Below are 27,541 nucleotides of genomic sequence, written 5' to 3' on the forward strand. Positions count from 1 at the left end.
ATAAATTCACGTGTCGCGCACTCTAATACCCTTTGAATGCATCGTGTATATTCCCTTGGAACTGGAATCATGGCAGAATTTCATGTGAAGTGACGAATAGTACGGTCGAATAAGACAACGCTTGAATGCTGCCTGAACAAGAGACCTCCTTACTGAAGTGAAAGTGTTGACTAGTGTCACTATCTCGCGAACGCACTGGTGGATCTCTACCAAATTCGGGGGATCCCTTCAGCTCAAGGAGCCCTCTCGAACATCACAACTCTCGAGAGGGTTCCTCGAGCTGAAGGGATCCCCCAAATTTGGTGTGGATTCGCTGCGCTGTTACAGAGATATGGCAGTTAAAAATTTCAGTGGTTTTCCATACACTTAAGCTTTAAAGCATTTCATCTCGGGTTGCCAGTAGTAAACAATGGAGCACGCTCTGCTGGACAATCATACATACTGGATTTCATCTGTGTGATTTTACAGACCAGAGGTAAATGTGAGCTCTTTCCCAGAAAGAAGAACACAATTTACCGTCCAGTAGTTTAACTCATGCATCTGACTGGAGAGAACCGTTTGTGGATTAGCCAGACTGTTGTATCATTCAGCGGGAGAAGCTGTAACACCTTGTAGCATGTTTATAGGCTTTTTCTTTAATCCTCACAGGATTTTTCAGTCCTCTGCGCTGAAAATTCACAAGTGATGTGTATCTTTGTCAATGTAAAGGAGAAAAAAGCTGTGGTTGGGGCCTCTTGTTAGCAGTTAAAATGGCAAGAGATAGATTGAAGTCATCATAGGCTCAGCATGAGCGGCTAGCTCTTACTTAAGGTTAGCAACACACTGATGATTAATCAATGATGAGAAAGTGAAATAGTCGGGCACATTGCCTGGCTGTTAAAAAGCCTGTCCAGGTGACTGATCAGTAGTCAACACCCAGTCTATCCACTTCTTCATTGTTTCCACAGTCCGTGTATGTCAAGCCTGTTCACTTGATGGCCATTTTGGAAACACCCTCAGTTACTTTACGGCTGATAAAAATGTCTTAGTGCTGTTTTAACTAGAGTTGCCAATATCTTTTAACCCCCAAATGCAAGCGCTTGTCAACATGGGCATCTTAATATTCCCCTCACAAAAATTTATCTCGTTTTTACTTTAAATAAATCCATAAAAACTGTGGTTACTACAGTTAAACCATAGTAACTATAAATGAATCCCGGTTTTGCTACACTGACCATAGTTTTCCATGGTATTTGTAGTAAAGCTGTGGTTATTAAAATGAAAATGAAAAAAAAAAACATGGTAACTACACTTTTACTATAATAAAACCATGGCTCATTTTTGTAAGGGTGTTGCTGTCTCCATGTAATTTTTTGTTGTTGTTGTTCAGTCTCATCCATTTCTTTTTGTTATTGTTATATACAACTAAAGTTGACTTGATTGTGAAACTGTGGGCCCTTTACCTTTTGTGCACTGCACGAATACCCGGTATATATAAGGTATTCATAGGGTATTCTTATAGGGTATAGACGTAAAAACCTGAAGTATACTTGGCTTTCATTCACCCCATTCAGAAAGTTGATTAGTTCCTTTAAATAAAAGGCAGGAGTTTTTTCCATCTCTTTCCACTGCTGTCAGGTTTGCTGCTTATCTCTTCACTAAAGCACACACATGAAGTCTAGCAACCAGTTGATGCCATTGTTTTAGTTGCTATAATGACATGCTGCATAGTTTCTTGATACAATACATTGATGATGATTCAGTATGCGGCCCCAAATGCTTCATTCATCAAAACAATACCCATTGACATTTTTTCACAACTTCTAAATCTGTAGATCGCCAATACATCCTGGCCAATGGTGAAATATAATGCAACATCTGGGCCAAGGAACTCCGCTCGAGATTTGGGCGTGAGCCTCAGCCTCGTCCCCAAGGGAGTTGAGGTGGATTTGTGCTTTAATAACTACATGAAGGGATTCTTGTCTTGTTTTTGACACGATATGGAATGATCCTTGACTCGTCATTCTGCGATGAAACTTGAGTGAGTAGTGTTGTACGTCAATCAGCATCATTTGTCATGAATCATTTGTTGACGCTTGTTGATGTTTGATTAGAAAGGGTTTTTACATAATAACATCTATTATTATTATTATTATCTATTCATGATGTGTAATTGCTTTCGTCCTTAAAAATGTGACAGATGTGACTAGGCGGTTTTACCAAAATCTTTTCACAACATGAGTAGTTTTATTTCATTATAATATATATATAGTTATTTTTGCTTTAAATATAGTCTTTGATATCAAATTTGTCGATACCACAGAAATTCATAATTCTTGTCACAAGTGTCAATATAAAAAAAATAAAATAATAATTCTAGCCTAAACTGAAAAGAAAGAGTTTTTACATAATATCTATTATTATTATTATTATCTATACATGTTTAATTGCTTTGTTCCTTAAAAATGTGACTAGGGCTGTAGCTATCGAATATTTTAGTAATTCTACCAAAAATTCCATCGAGTAATCGGATAAAATGTGTTTTTGCTTAATTAAAGTGCAATATTAATTATGCAAGAGAAAATAAGACTCCTGGGTCTCTTAAATTGAACAACTAAGTTTCCATTTTTAGAAAAAAAATATTTTTATTTTTAAATGCATAGAATGCAATGCATACATCAAAAATAAACATTTAATTATTACCCATTGTTTCTCTGTCTGTACTTGTACTGTGAACAATGACAATAAAGTTGACAGATGAATTAAGTGCATTTAAATGCCATTCAGTTGGGGTTTTAAATAAAGCATTTTCTGAGATGCACATTAAACATTAAACACATAAAACATTAATTTAATTATCTTTTAATTATTGAAAATTAACTTAACTTTTTGGTAAACAAAGGCGATTTACTATTAAAAATAAAACATGGAAGAAATGTTGTGTGCTTAAACCTTAAAAAAAAAAAAAAGTTTTTTTTTTTTTTTTTTTGTAGGCTATGTACATTCTGCTGAACAATAGTCTTTAACCGGACTTTTATTTTGACGGGTTGACGTACCTTTACAGTTCTGTGTATGTGATGTGACGCTAGTTTTACTCATATCAAACGGTCAAATGCTCAAGAAGTAACTGTCAGAGCAGTTCTAGAGATGTTCTTCATGTGTTCACGTCCTTATTTAGTGAGACAGCAGACACTGTAATCACCGCGAGCGTCACGCCCGCTTCAGTGTGTGTTAATAAAGGAAGTCGCGCTTCTACTCCATTCATTAACACAGACACTCAGAACATGCAGGATTCATATTTAAACAGACTGTTCCGGCTTAATATTTACAGATATTAGTCCATATCGTGATTTGATGTAAGTGCAATGACCTATTTTTGATTAATTCATTCAAAATTTAGCAAATTCCATGCCATTCCGCGTTTAACTGTAAAATCCGTTTTTATGACTGGATTCCACGATTCCCTCCGCGTTTTCTGCATCGCGGAAATCATAGGGCCCTAGTTGTGCTATGCCAGCTCTATCTTGCAATGGACACACGCCACGAAGTTCTCTTTAGGTTTGCACGCGCCCTCAAATCAAAACACTGCTGACTCCATGCAGTATGTGATTTCGGACTCAGCGCTTGTGTCTCCTTCCGCTTTGTGGGCGACGTAAACGCGTTGTCACATTAAAAAAAATCATTGCGAAAGAAGCTGACGTGAGATTTAAAATAAATTAAAAGAAGCTTCGAGGCAGAGGAATTTGCCTCGATCATTTTTTGTAATTGAGTTACTCGAGTTACTCGAGGAATCGTTTCAGCCCTAAATGTGACAGATGTGATAAGGCATTATGACCAAAATCTTATCTAAACATGAGTAGTTTTATTTCATGATAACGATATACATTACAATATAGTATTTTTTGCTTTAAATAAAGTCTTTGATATCAAAATTTTCAATACCACAGAAATTTGTGTCAGTATCACAAAAAAACAAATCCTAGCCTAAACTGAAAAAAAAAAATCAAAACTCAAGCTTGCTGAAAGCAGCTAAATAGTCAGTGATTAAATACGAATAAGAAACTAATAAAAAAAAATAGGACAAAAATCTACAGTAGAACAAATAAATAATTAATAGTACATTGTACAAAGTAATGAGATGTATAAAACAATGCATAATCATCACTGTGTAAATTAAATATATATTTCTCATTATTAAAGTTACAAAAGTTAGGTCAAGAACAGTGAGAGATTTGCTTTATTTTGTTGTTTGATTATGAATGACAGACAGCAAGAATATTAGACTGCTATCACTTTAAGCACTGCCTGGATCCAATATACTGTTACACGTGTTTTCTTTCTCAGCTGTTTGTTTTCACTTAAGACCTAAATTACTGTGTTTAAGAGGAGATGGCCATTTTGACACAGAAGTGTGTGTATTTAACTGTTCAAGGCCTATAAAATGATTCTGTTCAGTACTCCAGTGCTCTAAGAGCGCCGTCTTCATGTACACACATTTGGACCTTTTTTATTTATTCTTTTATTCTTATTTGTCTAATAAAATTGCAATTTTTATTTATTTATTTTAAAAAAGTGTGCAAGTATGACTGACCAAAATTTGGACAAATTGTGTGTAATTACATATCATCATCATAGTACAATGTGACATCAGTTTGGATGAATAATAAAATAGTAAACAAAACAAGAAATATTATTATTGTAACATTTCACTATAAAATAGTGGTCAAGAAAAATGTTCATGGCTTAATTTATTACATATATATAGTTTAGCTAATCTTTAGTCTTAATTTTTTGTGTTCCACAAAAAAATAAAAAAATATAGTCATACAATTTTGGAATTACATTAGGGTGAGTTATTAAATTTTGGGTGAACAATTCTTTTAATGTCACATCAGTGTCTTTCTGATTGTGGCTCAGTAGGTTTCAGTCAGTGCCTGCTGGACCATTTTGCAAATGAGCTTTTCTGTTGAAACCACATCTTCAAAGTCTTTTTGGTAGTCATTCGCTGTGAGATCAATTTATTGAGTCATTCCCCGTCAATGTCAATGTCAATGTCACCTTTATTTATATAGCGCTTTAAACAAAATACATTGCGTCAAAGCAACTGAACAACATTCATTAGGAAAACAGTGTCAATAATGCAAAGATGATAGTTAAAGGCAGTTCATCATTGGATTCAGTTATGTCATCTCTGTTCAGTTAAATAGTGTCTGTCCATTTATTTGCAATCAAGTCAACGATATCGCTGTAGATGAAGTGTCCCCAACTAAGCAAGCCAGAGGCGACAGCGGCAAGGAACCGAAACTCCATCGGTGACAGAATGGAGAAAAAAACCTTGGGAGAAACCAGGCTCAGTTGGGGGGCCAGTTCTCCTCTGACCAGACGAAACCAGTAGTTCAATTCCAGGCTGCAGCAAAGTCAGATTGTGCAGAAGAATCATCTGTTTCCTGTGGTCTTGTCCTGGTGCTCCTCTGAGACAAGGTCTTTACAGGGGATCTGTATCTGGGGCTCTAGTTGTCCTGGTCTCCGCTGTCTTTCAGGGATGTAGAGGTCCTTTCTAGGTGCTGATCCAGCATCTGGTCTGGATATGTACTGGATCCGGGTGACTGCAGTGACCCTCTGATCTGGACACAGACTGGATCTGGTGGCCACGGTGACCTCGGAACAAGAGAGAAACAGACAAATATTAGCGTAGATGCCATTCTTCTAATGATGTAGCAAGTACATAGGTTGTTATGGGAAGTGTTTCCGGTTCCGGTTTACCTAATTAATGCAGCCTAAAAATCCTTTAACGGATTTGGATAATAAAAGCATATTAGTATGTTATGTGTATACCAGGTTAAAGAGATGGGTCTTTAATCTAGATTTAAACTGCAAGAGTGTGTCTGCCTCCCGAACAATGTTAGGTAGGTTATTCCAGAGTTTGGGCGCCAAATAGGAAAAGGATCTGCCGCCTGCAGTTGATTTTGATATTCTAGGTATTATCAAATTGGTTTTGAGAACGTAGCGGACGTAGAGGATTATAATGTAAAAGGAGCTCATTCAAATACTGAGGTGCTAAACCATTCAGGGCTTTATAAGTAATAAGCAATATTTTAAAATCTATGCGATGCTTGATAGGGAGCCAGTGCAGTGTTGACAGGACCGGGCTAATATGGTCATACTTCCTGGTTCTAGTAAGAACTCTTGCTGCTGCATTTTGGACTAGCTGTAGTTTGTTTACTAAGCGTGCAGAACAACCACCCAATAAAGCATTACAATAATCTAACCTTGAGGTCATAAATGCATGGATTAACATTTCTGCATTTGACATTGAGAACATAGGCCGTAATTTAGATATATTTTTGAGATGGAAAAATGCAGTTTTACAAATGCTAGAAACGTGGCTTTCTAAGGAAAGATTGCGATCAAGTAGCACACCTAGGTTCCTAACTGATGACGAAGAATTGACAGAGCAACCATCAAGTCTTAGACGGTGTTCTAGGTTATTACAAGCAGAGTTTTTAGGTCCTATAATTAACACCTCTGTTTTTTCAGAATTTAGCAGTAAGAAATTACTCGTCATCCAGTTTTTTATATCGACTATGCAATCCATTAGTTTTTCAAATTGGTGTGTTTCACCGGGCTGCGAAGAAATATAGAGCTGAGTATCATCAGCATAACAGTGAAAGCTAACACCATGTTTCCTGATGATATCTCCCAAGGGTAACATATAAAGCGTGAAGAGTAGCGGCCCTAGTACTGAGCCTTGAGGTACTCCATACTGCACTTGTGATCGATAGGATACATCTTCATTCACTGCTACGAACTGATGGCGGTCATATAAGTACGATTTAAACCATGCTAATGCACTTCCACTGATGCCAACAAAGTATTCAAGTCTATGCAAAAGAATGTTGTGGTCAATTGTGTCAAACGCAGCACTAAGATCCAATAAAACTAATAGAGAGATACACCCACGATCAGATGATAAGAGCAGATCATTTGTAACTCTAAGAAGAGCAGTCTCAGTACTATGATACGGTCTAAATCCTGACTGGAAATCCTCACATATACCATTTTTCTCTAAGAAGGAATATAATTGTGTGGATACCACCTTTTCTAGTATCTTGGACAGAAAAGGGAGATTCGAGATTGGTCTATAATTAACTAGTTCTTTGGGGTCAAGTTGTGGTTTTTTGATGAGAGGCTTAATAACAGCCAGTTTGAAGGTTTTGGGGACATGTCCTAATGACAATGAGGAATTAATAATAGTCAGAAGAGGATCTATGACTTCTGGAAGCACCTCTTTCAGGAGCTTAGATGGTATAGGGTCTAACATACATGTTGTTGGTTTAGATGATTTAACAAGTTTATACAATTCTTCCTCTCCTATGGTAGAGAATGAGTGGAACTGTTCCTCAGGGGGTCTATAGTGCACTGTCTGATGTGATACTGTAGCTGACGGCTGAATGGTTGCAATTTTATCTCTAATAGTATCGATTTTAGAAGTAAAGTAGTTCATAAACTCATTACTGCTGTGGTGTTGGGAAATGTCAACACTTGTTGAGGCTTTATTTTTCGTTAATTTAGCCACTGTATTGAATAAATACCTGGGGTTATGTTTGTTTTCTTCTAAAAGAGAAGAAAAGTAATCGGATCTAGCAGTTTTTAATGCTTTTCTGTAGGATATGTTACTTTCCCGCCAAGCAATACGAAATACCTCTAGTTTTGTTTTCCTCCAGCTGCGCTCCATTTTTCGGGCTGCTCTCTTTAGGGTGCGAGTATGCTCATTATACCATGGTGTCAAACTGTTTTCCTTAACCTTCCTTAAGCGTAAAGGAGCAACTTTATTTAAAGTGCTAGAAAAGAGAGAGTCCATAGTTTCTGTTACATCATCAAGTTGTTCTGAGGTTTTGGATATGCTAAGGAATTTGGATACATCAGGAAGATAACTTAAAAAGCAGTCTTTTGTGTTAGAAATGATGGTTCATCCATACTTGTAACAAGAAGTAGAATTTACAATTTTGGCTATATGAATTTTGCAAAGAACTAAATAATGATCTGAGATATCATCACTTGGCTGAATAATTTCAACACCATCAACATCAATTCCATGTGACAGTATTAAATCTAGAGTATGATTTCGACAATGAGTAGGTCCTGAAACGTGTTGTCTAACACCAATAGAGTTCAGAATGTCTATAAATGCTGATCCCAATGCATCGTTTTCATTATCAACATGGATATTAAAATCACCAACTATTAAAACTTTATCTGCAGCCAGAACTAACTCAGATGTAAAATCACCAAACTCTTTAATAAAGTCTGTATGGTGCCCTGGTGGCCTGTATACAGTAGCCAGTACAAACATAACAGGGGATTTATCATTAACATTTGTTTCTTTGGATAATGTTATATGAAGTACCATTACTTCAAACGAGTTATACTTGTAGCCTGCCCTCTGAGAAATCCTGAAAACTTTGTTATAAATTGAAGCAACACCTCCACCTTTGCCTTTTAGACGTGGCTCATGTTTATAACAGTAATCTTGGGGGGTGGACTCATTTAAAATAATGTAATCATCAGGTTTTAGCCAGGTTTCTGTCAAACAGAGTACATCTATATTATGATCAGTGATCATATTATTTACAAAAAGTGTTTTCGTAGAAAGGGATCTGATATTCAATAAGCCAAGCTTTATCATTTGTTTATCCATATTGCTTCTGTTTTTTATTTGTTGAACCTCAATTAAATTGTTAATCTTAACCTGGTTTGGACGTTTTTTGTTTTTTCTAGTTCGGGGAACAGACACAGTCTCTATAGTGTGATATCTAGGTGAAAAAGTCTCTATGTGCTGAGAATTAACTGACCTCTGTGACGGGAGGCAGCTAGCAGACGGTCGGTTTAGCCAGTCTGTCTGCTTCCTGACCTGGGCCCCAGTTAGTCAAGTATAAACACTAAGACTATTTGCCATATTTCTAGAGAGAAGAGTGGCGCCACCCCAGGAGGGATGAAGACCATCTCTTTTAAACAGGTCAGGTCTGCCCCAAAAGCTCGTCCAATTGTCTATGAAACCTATGTTATTCTGTGGGCACCACTTAGACATCCAGCCATTGAGTGATGACAATCTGCTATGCATCTCATCACCACGGTAAGCAGGGAGGGGACCAGAGCATATTACAGTGTCTGACATCGTGCTTGCAAGTTCACACACCTCTTTAATGTTATTTTTAGTGATCTCCGACTGGCGAAGTCGAACATCATTAGCGCCGGCATGAATAACAACCCCGTCTCTTTTCATCTTCCCTTCACACGCATAAATAAAAGACAACGCTAATGTTTGCCTTCCAGTGGGTTTCTCTCCCTGTCCTCTCACTAGGTGTTCCCGCTTTGGCTTGTGTTCCTTTCTAATGCAGACCAGACAGGCCTGGCTGGTGTGTGTGCTGATAGATTATTGGGTCTAATGTGGCTCAGAGTGTGTCAGCAACGACTTTCCCACGTTGCACAAAGGGGCCTCCTACGAGCCGGGGCCGCAGCCACTCTCCCTGCACCTGTAACCAGAAAATCGACCGCCCCAACATCCTGGCCGTGTCCCATGTTGCACTTGGCATTTCCTCCAAGCGTCTGGGACCACGCTTGACATGCAAGGGCAGGCTCCGCCTCCCTCAGAGGGGCTGTGGTCAGACGAGCGCAGAACCCCTTGGAATTCTGGGAGAGAAATGCTGAATCACTGTTAGAGCAGACAGGACACACACAGGATGCTGGCACAGAGATGTGGCTCCGAACACACATGTGCTGGAATGATTTTACAACCATTAAAAAAAACCATACACAAAACCTCCCACTCAGTTAAAGCAATCAAGGAATTACCATAAAAAGCTGATAGACACATTTATGATGCAGAGCTGAAACAACGGCAATAACACAAGCATGTGCTAAATTATCAGCACTTAACACTCATATAAATGCTGCTTTATTGGAATGTTATTTCTTAAAATATAACTATTAGATGAAAAACAAAAATGTATCTAATATAAATCATTGCTTTTGGTATGTTTATCCATATGCAGAGTTTAAGAGTTTAAGTCCTGGAAATAAACTAAATTGTAGTATTTTGAGTTATTTAAAAGCAAAGAGGTTTTAGCTGATGAAGAAATATTTATAATAAATATTGTGTAAGAATAAAAAATAAAAGTACATTTTCGAATGAAGATTTGTAGTTTTATTTTGTTTTATCAAAATATAAATATTAGATGAAAAATGAAAGTTAGGAATGTTGCCTTGCCAAATAACTGAAATGAAACAAGTCGAAGTACTAAAATGACTAAAAATGAAAAATAAAAATAAATTAAAACTAAATAGAAATACAAAAAAAACAGATACTTATAAAACTGAAAAAAGCATGCAACAAAATGACTTAAACTAAAATTGAAATAAAAATGAACATCTAAATATAAAATCCAAATTCAATATATTAATAAATACTATAATAAAGAAGTAACGCTGGTTAAAATCATCCCAATGGTTTCATGCTTTTAATTGTCATAAAAAATATTATAAAACACCCAGTAGACACATTAATGGTACAGAACTGAAACATATTTTAAGTTTAAAAGTTATTTAAGTTTAATTATCATTTAACATAATTTGGACATTAATATTTTATTTAATTTTTCCCTTGTTTAATAGAAGAGATCTAAAAAATAAGGTTTGTGCTGAAGTAATTAATGTAAGAATTAAACACAGATAATGTTACTGTTTTAGATTTATGTGGTTGTGCTAGTTACTCAGTCAAAGTGGAATTATTATGATATAATTTTATTGGGCAGGAATATAGTTCTGCATTTCATTATCAGGCATGTAACGCTATCTTTTCTTCTTTCCTGGTGGCTTTGGCATGAGCTTTGATTTCAACATCTCCCAGATGGCTTCAATTGGTATCAAATCTAATATCACGAGCCCTACAATGAAATGGAAGTACTCTATTAGCTGAAACTAAATAACTGGAACATTTATGGAAAAGTATATATAGATCAAATGACCCTTAGTTCAGTTTAATTCAGTACATGGCACATGTCTGTTTCAGTTTTAGACTTTTCTCTGTTCAAGTTTATACAATCATGAAAGCTTTGAGCATGTGGCCAAAGAAGTATTCTGCCTGGAGGATTTCACTTCAAAATAACTATGTATATGTACTTTTGACCTTCTTTAACTTTTATTGGTTTATTTATTTTTTGTGGGACATTTTATGTTAAAGTCAGCTGTTAACCCATTTTACATTTGTACTGGGATGTACAAAAATTTGGCTTTTTTTACATATATGGATTTAAAAATTTTAATCTGCAAGGATGTATTAAATTGATCAAAAGTAATGGCATTTAGAATTTTACAAAACATTTCTGTTTTCAATAAATGCTGTTTTTTTTTATTATTTCTATTAATAAAAAAAATACTGAAAAAATTGAGCAGTGTCCAGAAAATAATATTAATCAGCACTTATATATTTCAGCATTTATAATAAGAAATAATATTTTTTTATTGAAATAGTATTTTTGATTACATAAATGCAGCCCTGGCTAGCATAACAGATTTTTGTCAGTGTACCTAGTGTATTTTTTCCTGTGATTTCTGATTTAAGTCATGCCCTACATTTTTCTCTCGGATATCCTTCTTCACTCGGAAATGCATCAGATTACAGAAGTAGAAGGATTTGGAAACAGTTGGCTTTAACAAAATGTACCATTTAGTTCCAGGATCTGATTCTAAGCATTTCGAAGAGTCCGACACATCTTGACCTTGTTCATGACTGCTGTTGATGTGTTTTTAATTCCCCAATTGCTGATAAGAGCTAAAACCGTGAGAGCGTGATGATTTTGGAAGGCAGCAGCTACTTTTTAGCACAGTTTGGTCCCCAGACGCTGCAGAGGAGTGTGAATGGGTTCTCCTCGACGAGGGAAGGGGGAGAGCTGACGCTGGGTCAGTCGGTACCGTTCCTCATAAAGGCCTTAAAGTGCAAACAGACCCTTAAATCTGCCCACTGAACAGCGGCCTGACAGCCCTGCATGGGTGAGCCAAAGTTAAGATAAAGAAAGCTCGATATACGTGAAGCCGCTTTTGTTCCGAGCTTCTTTGCTTGGAGCCAATGGGAGTCATTATTTCACCAACTCATTGTTATGTCATTGACCCCATGGAAGAAGGGCCCTTTAATTTCACCATTTATTACTCCACCAATATTGTTCGGGTTCCGCCTCAGAAATAAATCTGTCTTTTCTCTAGTTGTTTTAAAGCTTTGTACACCACTCCCATCAGCCTTTGTGTCTTAAGACTCTTACTTCATTGTAGCTCAGTGACCGCGGAGTGAAGGGGTACATAATAATGTACGATATAGCTGCGTGCGGAGTAAGGTCTCGATACTTAACTAGCTGTCCAAAATCCAGCTAATCCATTAGTGAGGTTCCAGGTTGAACCTGGGAATATACACTGCGAGGGTATGATTTCATTTGATTTGTATTTTGATTTCTTTCAAAATAGGAAAAGTTAGCGGATGAAGAAATTGTTATACTAAAAATTGTGTTAAAATTAAAATGTAAATTTCTCATTTGTAACAGATTTTAATTGAAAGCATTTTTTTAGTTAAACTTGAAAATGTGTTAAATGAAAATGTATAATTATTAAAATATACAAACTAGAAGCATTTCAGTAGAGGCATGATCTTGTGGTTCTTGAATTAACTTTTTTGATTAATTTAACTTTTTAGTTTTTATTTATTTACAAAATAGACAAATAGTATGGAATTTATTATCCAAAGAATTTTAATAGCATTTTATATGTGCCATATATTGGTTATCAGCAATTACATGAATTATAATTATTAGCTTATCCGATTAGCTGGATTTTAAAATATTGCTGTATTCCCGATAGTATGGATGGAAAAACCCAATCTTTATTTGGTTGCTTCCTTTCCATCACAAGTCATGTTTTATTCCGTCATTCCTTCCTATTAGCAGCCTGGTGGCTTTTCTAGAGTTTGTGCAGTAATAAAACTGCCAAGTTTCGATAAGATAATCCTCTTATAAATCAAAGGGCTTTTTTTTCTTCCCCTTTTACCTGCCTGTCTTTCACTCAAACTTTCCTTCTCTGTCTCTTGGCCCTCTCCCAAACGTAGGTACCATTACCCAGTGCCTAAGGTATTTTATGTGCAGCTGACAGTGGGGAACAACGAGTTTATCGGAGAGGGGCGGACTCGCCAAGCTGCCAGACACAGTGCAGCCATGAAGGCCCTTCAGGCCCTGAAGAACGAACCCATTCCAGAGAGACCACCTCAGGTAACCTTCACAACTGTCCCACCTAACAGAACACACAGCCATGCAATCAAATTATTTTCATGATTTCATACAACTTTTATTCAGCAAGGATGCATAAAAACGATCAAAAGTGACAGTAAAGACATTGTATAATGTAACAAGAATTTCTGTTTCAAATAAATGCTGTTGTTTTGAACCTCAAAAAAAAATGTTTTCCACAAAAATTTAAGCAGCACAACTGTTTTCGACATTTGTAATAATTAATAAGAAATATTTCTTAAACATTGCATATTAGAGTAGTTTTTGAAGAATCATGTTACACTGAAGACTGAAGTAATGACTGCTAAATATCACAATTTGCTATTTCAGGAATAAATTACAGTCAAAATGTATTAAAATATAAAAACCTGTTGTTTTAATTGTAATAATATTTCACAATATTAATGTTTTTATTGTATTCTTAAAATAAATGGAGCATAAGAGACTTTCAAGAACATTAATAAATCTTAATCTTTCTTTATTATTGATATTGGTATATTTTTCCATATACAGAGTTTGAGAAAATATTGAAAGTCCTTGTTTTAATACTAAGATTTTGAATTATTATAAAGAAAAAAAAGCAGCTGAAGAAGAAATATATATATATAAAAAAGAGAGATATGCAATTTAAATATATTTACATAATCTGTCTAATACAAAAATTCTAATTTGTAATTTTTAATTTGATTTTATTAAATTTAAATAAAAAAAAAAATGCTGCATTTTCACTAATGGTCTCTGACAGTTTCCTCTTTTTTTAATTTTATAAACTTGAAAGTCTATCATATTCTGCATATTCATAACCCGTTGTCAGGTAAAAGTGATATTCAGGCTGGCGATCCAAGTCACGATATTTAAGTAGACACAACTGTCCTGCTTCCTCATCATCTGTCAGTGTTCACAACATCTCCTTAGAGCTTTAGTTTCTGTCAGAGCTGTGTTTGCACGTAGCTTCGGGCCATCCTTCAAAATACTAATTTCTCCCACCGGAAATCATATTTCATTGTTCCCCATATACTTGGCATGGACCAAGGTTATTTAAACCACAGTGGCGCCTCTCCTGTTTAGTCTTGTCCCCCTTCTGTCTCCATAATGAGGGCTTTGTCAGACGCTTCTTCCATGTATTGCTTTACAAATTGATACACACCTTACCTGTGCACACCTCAGGGCAAAACCATGTTCGTCTATACATGTCTCCCCACTCCTGTACCATATCTCAAACCTCGAGGATGAGTATCATGCTCACACAAACAAACATTGACACAATGGGTTTCATTCACACAGATTTTGAGCGCACATCTTTACTAACTTTTATTTTTCACATCACTAACACTGTGTACTTGATCCCTCATTTAGAAGTATATACATGTAATGACATCAGAATGAGAATAAGAGCGAATTTATGTGCATTGCAAACTTTTATGCACACATAAGAAGTCACTTGCATTGTTAAAAGTGACAGTAATGCATGTTACTGATTTAGTATTTATGATGCTAAAAAAGATGTTTGTTTCAAACAAATGCTGTTCTTTTGAACTTTCTATTCGTTAAAGAATCCTGAACGAATTGTGTTTCCACAACGATATTAAGCCGCACTTTTTTTTTTTCTTGAGCAGCAAATCGCCATCTTAGATATTAATATTGGATTTCTGAAGAATCATGTTACACTAAAGACTGTAATAATGTCTGCTGGAACTACAGCTTTACAGGAATAGATTACATCAAAAAAAAAAAAAAGTTTTTTTTTTTATTGTAATGTTGATCAAATAACATAAGAATATAAGAGATAAAAAAAAAAAAACGTTTCACATATAATAGCTAAAAAAAATAAAAAATGAAAATAAATAGCTGTTACTTCTTAAGTAATTTTTTTGGTTATATTTTGGTATATTTATCCATATACAGAATATGAGACCATGCTGGAAATCCTCATCTTTACTAGCTTTACTTTTTTAAAAGGTCACTTGGATCGTTATTAGTGAATGCGAGTCAGTGTTTGTGGCTCAGCTGATTTTTATTGTCAAGTACACCATGTTTTCCTTCCCCTCAACACGCTCATAAACTCGCAAAGCCAATTGTTTACCGTGTGCTAACAGGCAAACGAGCGCATGCCAGAGTTGTCGAGCTCTGAATGGTTTGTAAACAGACCTCGGGAAGCTCCTCTGTATCGTTCAAGACTGTATAACTGTTTCCGTTCACCGGCTGTAATGGGAACAGTGCTCAGTGACCACACACTGTAAGCAGGAAATCTCTCAGATGAAGACAGAAAGGCAGATTTGAGGGGTTTTCAAAGGGAAGCGGATGATTAATCCATCAGAATGTGTTTTTTTATTTATTTACTCTACTTAGCCCAAATTATGTTTGTAAGACATTTGTTTTATATCAGACACTAATGGCTTCTTATTTTAGATTCTACAAAACCTGAGGCTCAGCTCGATAGATTCGGATGTTGTTGATGCATAAAACACGTTTATTCAAAATAAACAAATCTCTGTGTTAAATAAAAATAATAGGAGTTTTTTTTTTTTTGGGCACCGTTTTTTCCCTCTTTTTTCTGTTTTGCAAGTTTGGCAAAGTCAACTTTTGTAGTAACAGTTTTATTGATCGACTTAGCTGTGGGAGGTTCTCCATAAGTAATATTTGTAATATTTCTACATCTGTAGTCCAGATTTATTACACGTTATTTATTTTACATTATAAGCTGATAACAACATCAACAACAGTAATATAATACTATAAAAGTGCTATTAGTTGTTATTTATATATATGTATATATATATATATTTTTTTTTCATTTTAACCTAAAACTATATATAGCTTCATTTTTCTTATTAATTTATTGATATTATTTTGAAACTATCTGACAACTGGAATGAATATTGTAATTATATCTTTGATCCCAGTTTATTATATATTAACTAATAATACAAACTAAATATAATCATTTATGTTATTAGTTGTGACAACAGCTGTTTTCCAGGTTCAAACATTACCAGAAAATGTCGAAACGCATGGAAAAATCTTGGCAAAAATAAAAATGTTGTTTCTACGTCCGGTCAGAAAATTACTTCTTTAGCTATTAGTTACTCTTTTGTTAGTGCAATTTAGATTTTTTCTTTTACACCCTTTTTTTATAAATCCCTTTTTTTTTGCAGTCTGAGGAGGATAAGAATGCTTTTAAAAATTATTTTGTCTTTAAACCTCAAAAACTGAGTTAGTTTGCTGATATTTTAGCCAAATCTCTGTGCTTTTTGATCATCATAACACATGACAATATCAAATTTAACTTGTGACCTGTCAGTTCAGTTTAAGAAGGGCACACAAGCAAGTCTTCACAGTCTGTCACACAAAGTCTCACACTCTCCAGACCACCTGACGGCTCTCCATCCCAGACATCATTAACAGGCGTTTGAAGGAAACGCACAATGACATCATGCCGTGTGATCGCTATAAGGACGACACTGAGAACGCTGTATTGAATGTCTGCAAAAAAAACACAGCTTGATCAAGCACTCTTAGATCACACACTCCTGTTCATGTGTTGTATGAGAACACACTCTTCATTCTCAAAAGAAATGTCAGTAGTGTAACGGAGGTGACCAAGATAATATGCTGCAGGGATCATATTAAAAGTCACCCTTTGGATCTTGTGTGAGAGTTCTATTGCAGTTCCTTTTATAGTTGATAAGATATGAATCGGAACTAAGGGAACTGCTCTTGGATCAGTTTGAAAGCTTTTTTTTCTTACAAAACCAAGCCACTTTCTTCAGAATCTCATCGGTTCAACAAAACCAGAAGCATCTCTTTTCAGTGGAGGTACATGAGAAACCGCAGTCATGCGTTGAAGCAGACCCGCCATCAGCTTTGAGATCATACAGCCTGTTCTTAAAGGGATAGTTCACCCAAAAATGAAAATTTTGTCTTTAATTACTCACCCTTATGTCGTTCCAAACACGTAAGACCTTTGTTCATCTTCAGAAAACAAATTAAGATATTTTGGATGAAATCCGAGAGCTTTCTGACCCTTCATAGACTGCAATGCAACTACTATGTTCAAGGCCCAGAAAGGTAGGAAAGATATTGTTAAAATAGTCCATGTGGTATCAGTGGTTCAACCATATTTTTTATGAACCTACGGGAATACCTTTTGTGCGCAAAAAGTTTAAAATCAGTTTTATCGGCCTTTAATGTTGCTGTCTATGCATGGTCAGAAAGCTCTTGGATTTCATCAAAAAAGGTCTTAATGTGTGTTTTGAAGATGAACGATGTGTTTGGAATGACAGGGTGAAAAATTAATAACAGAATTGAGGTCAGCAACAGAAATCTTTGTACTGTAATAAAGGGATTGCTGAGAGGAAGTAATCAAATTAAGGCACCATTATATATTGAGATTTGTTAGTTCTCAAAAAATACAAAATAAAAGAATATTTGTTAAAATATTGTACGTTAAGCCATTTTTATTCACGAATGCAAAATGTCCCTGCTCGATCAGTATATTGTTTCATTTTATTTTTAGTTAACATATTTAATCAATAAACTTTAAAAATTGCTGTGATTGGACAGAAATAAAGCCATTAAACAGAAAAGATAATTTATGCTGCTATGCATACTCGGAGCTCGCAATTTTGAATCTTTGAATAAGTGATAGATTGTTTTGGACACCAGTTAGGGGAATAATGTTGGTTGGCAACATCATGACTCAAAAAGGTCAATATGCTGAAAAAATTTAACTGTTTTTTGTAATACTGTAAGTCTGTTTTATGTTTAACTCTTTCAGTGTTTAGAGGAGAAGAACGAAATGGAGGAGAACAGCGATGCCAGCAAATCTGAGATCAGCCTGGTCTACGAGATTGCACTTAAAAGGAACCTGGCTGTTAACTTTGAGGTAACCTAATCTACTTTAATTGAGAATATAAAGGAATATAAGACTGATAAATACGGTTAGTTCAACAATAGTTTTCATTGCACAGCTATTCACAGTTCTAGTGACCCTATCCTCCTTATTAAATATTTTCTTTGTACCTCTAACCAGTTGTATGCTTTTGACACTTATAACCCACAATAACGTGGCACAATATAACCCTAAAGTGCCATATGTTATTTATGTATGTTAGTTCAAAACCAATTAGGCTAAATGTAACTGTTCCTAAATGAACTGCTGGCATAGGTAGCTGACTTCTTATTCCATATATGCAGGAAGTTCAAATGTATATTATTCCTGATTTTAAGCACACAGATGTTTAGGCTTGCAATGAATACAAGTAGACTTTGATGTTAGCATGTTGCTAAGCTAAATGCTACACTATAAGCATAAAAATACAGTGCACACACAAATAAAAGCCATTTTCTATACATAAATTTGCATTTATACAGTTAGATAATGAATAAAAAAATTTTTCAAGTCTCGTTCTTGTCTCAGTGCATTCTGGGATTGCCTTTTCAGTGTATTATGTATGTGTTGCTGCCGTAGACATCCAAAAATTGTATGATGAAACTATTGGAGAAGGTTTTTTGTTGGGAGCAAGCCTCTGATGCCTAAAAATACTGTCTATATAGTTGTTTCAATGGGTTTTGGAACCGAGCAAGAGTATCTCTTTAACTGTAATGTTTTCCCCCGTTCATTCTAATTTAATCAACATCGAGCAGAATATATTTAGATATCCGTTCATTCGATAAATTGAAAATTACTAGCTTCAGATAAAGTGGGAAAGTGATTGTATTAAACGCCTGTTCTTGGTCAAGCTCTGAAAGCATCTGTTAAATCTGGTAATTGTAATTGCTTTAAAGCATTTACTGTGCGGAGGAGGGTGATTTGGACACCATTCAAAATCAGCACTTCATTAACGTGCTGCATCAGCGACACTTCAAACCTCAACGTTCTACATAAACACCAGAGGAAGTCTGAGGGTCTCTTTAGCCTGACTACTACTGCATCCGTGTTTATCTTAAATGATTTTCCACAGCTGTCTCCAACTTCACAATCTGCAATCATCTACTTGGCTTTGGTCAACCAGAATCTTCCTGACGTGCGTTCTCCACTTGCATGCAATCTGTTACGTCTGGGGACCCCAATCTAACTGCATTTGGACACTGTAGCTCTTTCTTTTTTCTTTAAAGTTTTGACTGTAAGTCATCTGTGAGAGCCTGGACTCGTTTCAGCTTTGTTAGATCTTTTCAGGAATTTTCTCCCCAGCTATTTGTAAGAATGGAAACGTTTTGTTCCTGATTCAATTAGCAAACAAACATGGAATATTACCGAAATAGTTACTCTGTGAGAAAGAAACCATGAAACCATTTCTTGTTCAATGATGTGCATGGGACTTAAATGAAATCTTTTAAATAACCCCAAAAAATTAAATGTTATCATTATTTACCCACCCTAATGTCATGTCAAACCTGTACGACTTTCTTTCTGTTGAGCAACAATTAAAATTATGAGTGTTATTTTGTACATACAGTAAAAGTCATTTAGGACCATTGTTGTTTTAGACCCATTGGGCTTTCTTTATATAGAAATTAGATTTTTCCTCAGCTTTTACAGGGGTTGCACAATTTGGCCAAAATTTGATTGGTTGTACACAAGTGTCTTGTGTATATAAATATCAATATTGACTATGATAGTAGTGAAAAGTCATCGGCCAGGTGTTGATAGCGCATAGCGTAACTTTAATAAGGATTAATCTTTAATTTATTCAGTCATATATGCAATTTTATTTTACATTTAAATACTAATTTAATTTCTGTACCTAAAATATAATGTTAGACCTACCTAAAGAAAACCTGAAAAGCACTGTTTTATTTATTTGTATCTTTGCTCTTTTGTATTTATTTGTGCTCTTACTTGTTTTTAGGTTATTTGGTCTGATTTTCTTTATTTTTAAGCGACAGCATGGTCCTTTTCTCTAAACATAGCACATACCGAACTGTACCGAAACCATGACCCTAAAAACTGTGATACAAACCGTAACCGTGGGTAATTGAACCATTACACCCCTAGACTATAATAATAATAATAATAATCCTCATCCTTATTATTAATCTTAATGATTATTACTGAATAAAAATTAAACAACGAAATATTACTGTTTAATTTCAGTGTGTAAAAAAAAGAAGTTTATGTGAAGCACCATTTACTGTAAAAAGCAGCTCAGAGACATGAAAAACACTGGATCATGAGCTTGTGTGTAAATAAACACAGTGCTGTGTTTTGCTCTGAAACATGCAGTGCCTATGTTTATTTAATTAAATTGCTGTCTTTGTGGTTCTGTAATCGCAGTAAGATATATCACAATTTAAGTTTTATTGTGCTGCTCTAAAAGGAACAGTTGAAACTTTCTTGAAAATATCTTCTTTTGTGTTCCACTGAAGAAACAATATCAGGTTTGGAATGACATTAGGGTGAGTAAATGATGACAGAAACTTTATTTTGGGTGAACTATCCCTTAGGTCAACCAGAATAGGGTCTCATCAGTCCCCTTATGAAATCAAGGACCACTCTCACCTTGTTGGTGTCAAACGATATCAAACAGATGCCAACTTCAAAGAACAAATACATTAATCACAGTTTCTTGTCGTAGATGACGCCTGACAGAGGTTCAAGAGTGGAAACTCGTGCCAAGAACCACCCATCGTGTGTATAAGCACCTTCCCTCAGGGAATACACATCAACTATCCATACAAAAGAGCTTTTCTCCATTATATCAGTCTTTGCCATAGTCCCACCCTGGCCTGGTATCCTATCTTTTCACCAGGCTGAGGACACAGCTGTCTCACTAATACTATATCTCCTCTCTCATCCATGGAGGGGATGAAGAATGATCAACCTCATGTTACAGCGATTCCTTCCTACAACTTGATCTCTGTTGCCAGCCATGCGAGACAGAGAGCTGGAACTGGCCACCGTCAGACACAAGAATCAAACACTTGCTGAAACCCCATCACTGCCTGAGGATGCCATATCATTTGTTGTAGACAACACAACCTCGTCTGCCGCCACGAAGGGAGTCGGCCCCGGTGCCAAGACCTCCACACAGTCCTCGTTCACCCGATGAGGCTCATTCATCGGCTGGAACTGCCGCCCACCTACCTCAGTGTTTTACAGCTGCCATAGAAACTGTGTCAGGAGGCCAGCTCGAGAGTTACCAGGCCCGTTCTGACTTGTTCGTGGTGATGTTGAAGTTACCGCAGCTTGTCCTCACTGGCTGTTCGTTAAAAATAGCATATAAAGGGACAGTACACCAATTTTTTTTTTTATTCTGTACTGTTTTACTCACCCTTGTATTATTCGAAACCTGTTTGACTTCCTTTCGTCTGCATAAAGAAGATTCTTTGAAAAATGTTTAACCACTTTTTGTCCACATAATGAAGTCCATGGGGTCCAAAATGTTGGACCCCATTGACTGTCATTGTATGGGTAAATAAAAAGCAAATTTTTCAAAATATATTTTGTTTACGTGTATGTTTCACCGAACACAATAAGTCATGCAGGTTTTGGATGATATGTGGGTGAGTAAATGATGACAATTTTAATATTTAAGTGAACTGTCCCTTTAAGTTGACATTCTTGCGTTTCTCCTAAAGAGCGTGCCCTTGTAATTTCACTATTTAAAGGAACTGCGTAATTTGCAACAGATTTGCAACAACGAAGTGTTTCCAAGTCTTCCATTGTTTGAGAAAATAGATAAATTAGCTTTATGCCTCATTTTGGGACTCAGTACTCCGTAATGTACATTAAAAATCCCAATTTCAAGTTTTTTGAGTCTCTGTGTCTGAGATATTTCTCATCAAGGAGAATCGCAGAGAAGTTGACATCTCATTGGAGTCTTGGCCTCTTTTTCTCTGGGAATTTCTTGTCCGACTTTATAGCTGAATTGAATTAGTTGTATAATCAGTGACTGTGTGAGTAACGAGGCTAAATCTCCACTCTCGGCCTATGGAATAGACCGTGTGGGAGTTCCCTGAATGACGGACTCGCAGCTTTAAGCCCTTTTCCTTCCTCCCAACACCTCATCCTCGCAAGAGAGCTGAAAAGACATGCTGATATTTCTAAGAGGGAAGAATAGCAGAATTTCGTCACTTCATTATGGAGTGATGCTCACCCAGAGGAATTCTCTCAATTCTTATGTAACATCTAAGTGTGATGATCAAATGCATTCCACATCAAGGCCTTGTAAATATTGGGATATGCTGCTCTGTCAAGTGTGCGGGAAATGCACAAAGCTCTCTTGTGTTTCTCAGTTCCTCGCCATCTTCAGATGAAAGCCCAGATTGTTGAGGATCTGGAGCTTACAGACGAAGATTAATGATGTTTTTCTACGCTTCCAATCATTCATATCAACTGTCTTGAGCTTTAAAGAGAGAGTTCTCTCAGAAATGACATTTCTGTCATTATTTACGCACCCTCATGTGGTTTGAAATCCAGATGATTTTCTTTCCTCTGTGAAACAGTAAGGGTGACAGCGAATAGGAACTGGGACGGTCAAGATCAAAAAGCACCAGAAAAGTACCATAAACACAGCCCATATTTATAGTTTTCAGAAGCAATTTTCAAACTACATATCCATGTCACTGTTTTGTGCAGACTGTTCACCTCTATTCTATTGTTCATTTTCAGTTATATGTACTGTTCAGTTATATATACCATATTTTTATTTTGACTTTTGCCTTTTATCTGTCTGTTCAGTTATCATGTGACTTCAGAAGACTTGGAATAATGAGCCATATGGACCACTTTGGTACTTTTTAGTTACAGTAATTAATTATACATGTACAACCCGAATTCCGGAAAAGTTGGGACGTTTTTTTAAATTTTAATAACATGAAAACTAAAGGAATTTCAAATCACATGAGCCAATATTTTATTCACAATAGAACATAGATAACGTAGCAAATGTTTAAACTTTTTAAACATTTTAAGAAATTTTTAAGAAAATTTCTTAAAATTTCTTAAAATTTTCAACTTTTTAAGAAATTTTACACTTTTATCCACTTAATTAGCTCATTTAAAATTTAATGCCTGCTACAGGTCTCAAAAAAGTTGGCACGGGGGCAACAAATGGCTAAAAAAGCAAGCAGTTTTGAAAAGATTCAGCTGGAAGAACATCTAGTTAATTGATATCAGGTCTGTAACATGATTAGCTATAAAAGCTTTGTCTTAGAGAAGCAGAGTCTCTCAGAAGTAAAGATGGGCAGAGGCTCTCCAATCTGTGAAAGACTGCGTAAAAAAATTGTGGAAAACTTTAAAAACAATGTTCCTCAACGTCAAATTGCAAAGGCTTTGCAAATCTCATCATCTACAGTGCATAACATCATCAAAAGATTCAGAGAAACTGGAGAAATCTCTGTGCGTAAGGGACAAGGCCGGAGACCTTTATTGGATGCCCGTGGTCTTCGGGCTCTCAGACGACACTGCATCACTCATCGGCATGATTGTGTCAATGACATTACTAAATGAGCCCAGGAATATTTTCAGAAACCACTGTCGGTAAACACAATCCGCCGTGCCATCAGCAGATGCCAACTAAAGCTCTATCATGCAAAAAGGAAGCCATATGTGAACATGGTCCAGAAGCGCCGTCGTGTCCTGTGGGCCAAGGCTCATTTAAAATGGACTATTTCAAAGTGGAATAGTGTTTTATGGTCAGACGAGTCCAAATTTGACATTCTTGTTGGAAATCACGGACGCCGTGTCCTCCGGGCTAAAGAGGAGGGAGACCTTCCAGCATGTTATCAGCGTTCAGTTCAAAAGCCAGCATCTCTGATGGTATGGGGGTGCATAAGTGCATACGGTATGGGTAGCTTGCATGTTTTGGAAGGCTCTGTGAATGCTGAAAGGTATATAAAGGTTTTAGAGCAACATATGCTTCCCTCCAAACAACGTCTATTTCAGGGAAGGCCTTGTTTATTTCAGCAGGACAATGCAAAACCACATACTGCAGCTATAACAACAGCATGGCTTCGTCGTAGAAGAGTCCGGGTGCTAACCTGGCCTGCCTGCAGTCCAGATCTTTCACCTATAGAGAACATTTGGTGCATCATTAAACGAAAAATACGTCAAAGACGACCACGAACTCTTCAGCAGCTGGAAATCTATATAAGGCAAGAATGGGACCAAATTCCAACAGCAAAACTACAGCAACTCATAGCCTCAATGCCCAGACGTCTTCAAACTGTTTTGAAAAGAAAAGGAGATGCTACACCATGGTAAACATGCCACGTCCCAACTATTTTGAGACCTGTAGCAGAAATCAAAATTGAAATGAGCTCATTTTGTGCATAAAATTGCAAAATTTCTCAGTTTAAACATTTGCTATGTTATCTATGTTCTATTGTGAATAAAATATTGGCTCATGTGATTTGAAAGTCTTTTAGTTTTCATTTTATTAAAATTTAAAAAACGTCCCAACTTTTCCGGAATTCGGGTTGTAATTACATGAAGGTATTTTTAAAATCGAAGTAAAAAACATGTATGTGCATTATAAGTGTATTGTGTCAAATTATAGTAGTTAAGGCCACTTAATATAAAGTAGGACCTATTTTCACCCATTTTTATGCACTTCATCCATTTCGTTGTTTAGAAAGCTGTTGGAATATTCAGAAAAGTTATCTTTTTGTGTTGCATGGCTTGCAAGTTTGGAACAACAACCAATGGGGGATATTTGGAAGATCTACCTTTATAAACTATTGCATGTTTGAAATGACTAACTTGGGCATCCAGGCTCTATTAATGTAAGCCTTGAAACTTTCTGAAGTTTGACACTGTATTTGAATCGGACATGATTGATCGTCATTAGTTTTGTATGGGGATATGGTTCCTCTCAGCTGAGCCTGTTTCACTGGAGTGTCACATGTTTGTATGAATGCCAGAATGGTCATGTGTGTGAAGAGAGGATGTGAGGAGGGAGTCTCTGGAGACGGATAACTTTCAGTTCTGACTGAGCACACAGAGGCCCACCCTCAGCTGTGTATGTGCGTCTGTGGGAAACTCAATCCCCCCAGTGTTGCTCTTAAAGAGCTCAGAGCAGCTCACCTGTTCTGTTGAACATCTTGGTGATGTCACAGGAAGTAAATACGATTACATGTGCATTACATTAAATCTCGGTTTCTCACGAAGTGAGACTCTTCTAGTAATAGAAGAATAGAGGATGATTGGTCATCCATAAAAAACAACTAAAATAATTATAAAATTTTAATTTATATTCTACTATAGTATTTATTCATATTTTCAATAAGTTTTATATTTTCTGTTCATTCTAATTTTAGTCATTTTATTTTATATGTTTTTGTCATTTGTATTAGTCTTTCTTTAAAGGGGTCCTATTATGCTCTAAGTCTTGATTTTGTTTCGGGGGAGTACTAGAACATGCTCTCATACTACTAGGTTGTTCGAAAAACACATCTTTTACATTATTATATTAACTCTCTCCCCAGTCTGGCATGAACTGTTTGAATAGTTCTTGTATCATATGAAGGCCCGCCTTCTGAAATATGAAATGTGCTGTGATTGGTTAGCTGGTCCAGTGTGTGTTGTGATTGGCTCCACTCTGTGCCTGGTTGGGAAATGTCATGCCCCTTACCATAGCGCCTGCGAGCTTCAGTGTAAATATTATGTCAAAATCAAATCAATTTGAGCGCGATTTAAACCTGGATAATTGTAACCTCTCTAAGTTTGTCTGCCTTGCGAAAGCTAGCGTGTTTCTGACATAGTGATAACAATCGTTGCCTTGTGTAGTGCAGCTCCACCAGGTCATTTCCATTTAGATTAAATATATATATATTAGTGTTGTCAAAATTAGCGTGTTAACGCAGGCAATACATTTTTGCAGTTTAACACGTAAAAAATATTTAACGCAATTAATCCAAGGGCAGGTCTACGGTTGACCACGTCAATCGCAACTGCTGCTTTTGTCTCTTTGTTCGTGACAAGAACCATCATGCATTTAAATGCAGAACGTATTTATTTTTTATTAAGAGTCAAACAAGCACGGAAACGGTGGTGCACGCTTTTCAATTGCATGTTCAAATTTGCTATAGCCTGTATCATTTATATCAAATCACGTAAAAATAAACTACGAGCATGCATTGTCGTTAGTTAAGTTACGAAGTTACCAAAAAAGCAATTAAAGCTGCCTTAAAACTGTGCATGTATGTATTTGTTATATGAGTAACATTTAAGAACATGTCTCTGAAATGCAGTGGTTTTCCAAAATGTCCTAGAGCAGCACAGCACTGTAACACACCTGATTCAAATCATTTGAGACTTTAAGACCTGAAGTGGTTCAGAAAAGGTAAAAAGATGTGTGTCAGATCCGCGTCTTGTTCAGCTCTTAAAGGGACAGCAGACAAAAAACCTAATAACCAGCTGCTGTGATGTCATGGTAATCAAAGATCAAAAGAAAAAGAGGAAATCAATAACTTTTGTAGCTTTAAGGATTCATCTATATTTCATTTAGAATTTAGTGTTGGGGAAATGTTGCTGAAGGGCACAGGTAAATATGACATTTATTATAATGGGTTTATGTGAAGATTGTTTTAAGTTCACTTAAATTAGAAGTTATTTTAAGTAGTCTAATAAATGTTAAAACTAATAGCTTTGTAATGTTGAATGTCTAATCAATGGTTAAATATTAGAGGAAAAACACTATTTCATAGAGACATCAGAGAGATACTGACATTTCAGTCATAAAAAAAGATGCCTTTATACAAATATAAAATATATACTGTCTTTATGTTGCTTCTACATTAATTTGAAGATTGAATGTAAAATTATTATTATTGCAATGTATTTTAAAAAACGTTAATGTTAAGTGGGATTAATCGTGATTAATTTCAGAATAAAATGTGTGATTAGTTAATTTTTTTAATCGATTGACAACACTGCATTAATATGTGTGAACTGTGTTTCTGATTTATGCATTTGCATATTAATGTATTTTTGTATCCATATATTCATACTAAGTGTGTGTGGTGTATTTAAAAACCAGGTGCAGTTTCCCAAGATCCAGTTGTCTCCCCATATGAGTTATTGATCCTGTTGTTAAACCGGACAGTTTGAGTGTAGTGAGTCTAATTAGCAGTATTCCCATTTCTGTCATTGAGAAAGAAGAAGGTATAGGGCAGAATGAAGAGAGCGTGCAGCAGACATGGCCTGAGGGGCAGAGAGAAAGGGAGCGTGACTGGAATGACTGCTGTTCCCACTTCTGCATGCTTGTGTGTTCTCTTGTGTAACGTGTTCATTA

The 27,541-nt window shown here is 36.0% G+C and overlaps 1 protein-coding gene across 1 annotated transcript in view; it reads left to right on the forward strand.

The window, feature by feature from the left end:
• Window positions 1-27,541, forward strand: part of stau2 (staufen double-stranded RNA binding protein 2) — a 147,505-nt gene that overhangs the window by 23,225 nt on the left and 96,739 nt on the right. Inside the window, exons 6-7 of the mRNA XM_059524481.1 lie at window positions 13,127-13,286; window positions 18,082-18,189. Of these exons, the coding sequence (XP_059380464.1) occupies window positions 13,127-13,286; window positions 18,082-18,189 (268 nt within the window). The remainder of the gene's footprint in view (window positions 1-13,126; window positions 13,287-18,081; window positions 18,190-27,541) is intronic.

The sequence above is a fragment of the Carassius carassius genome, chromosome 35 (genome assembly GCF_963082965.1).
Source record: "Carassius carassius chromosome 35, fCarCar2.1, whole genome shotgun sequence".
In the NCBI taxonomy this organism is placed as follows: domain Eukaryota; kingdom Metazoa; phylum Chordata; class Actinopteri; order Cypriniformes; family Cyprinidae; genus Carassius; species Carassius carassius.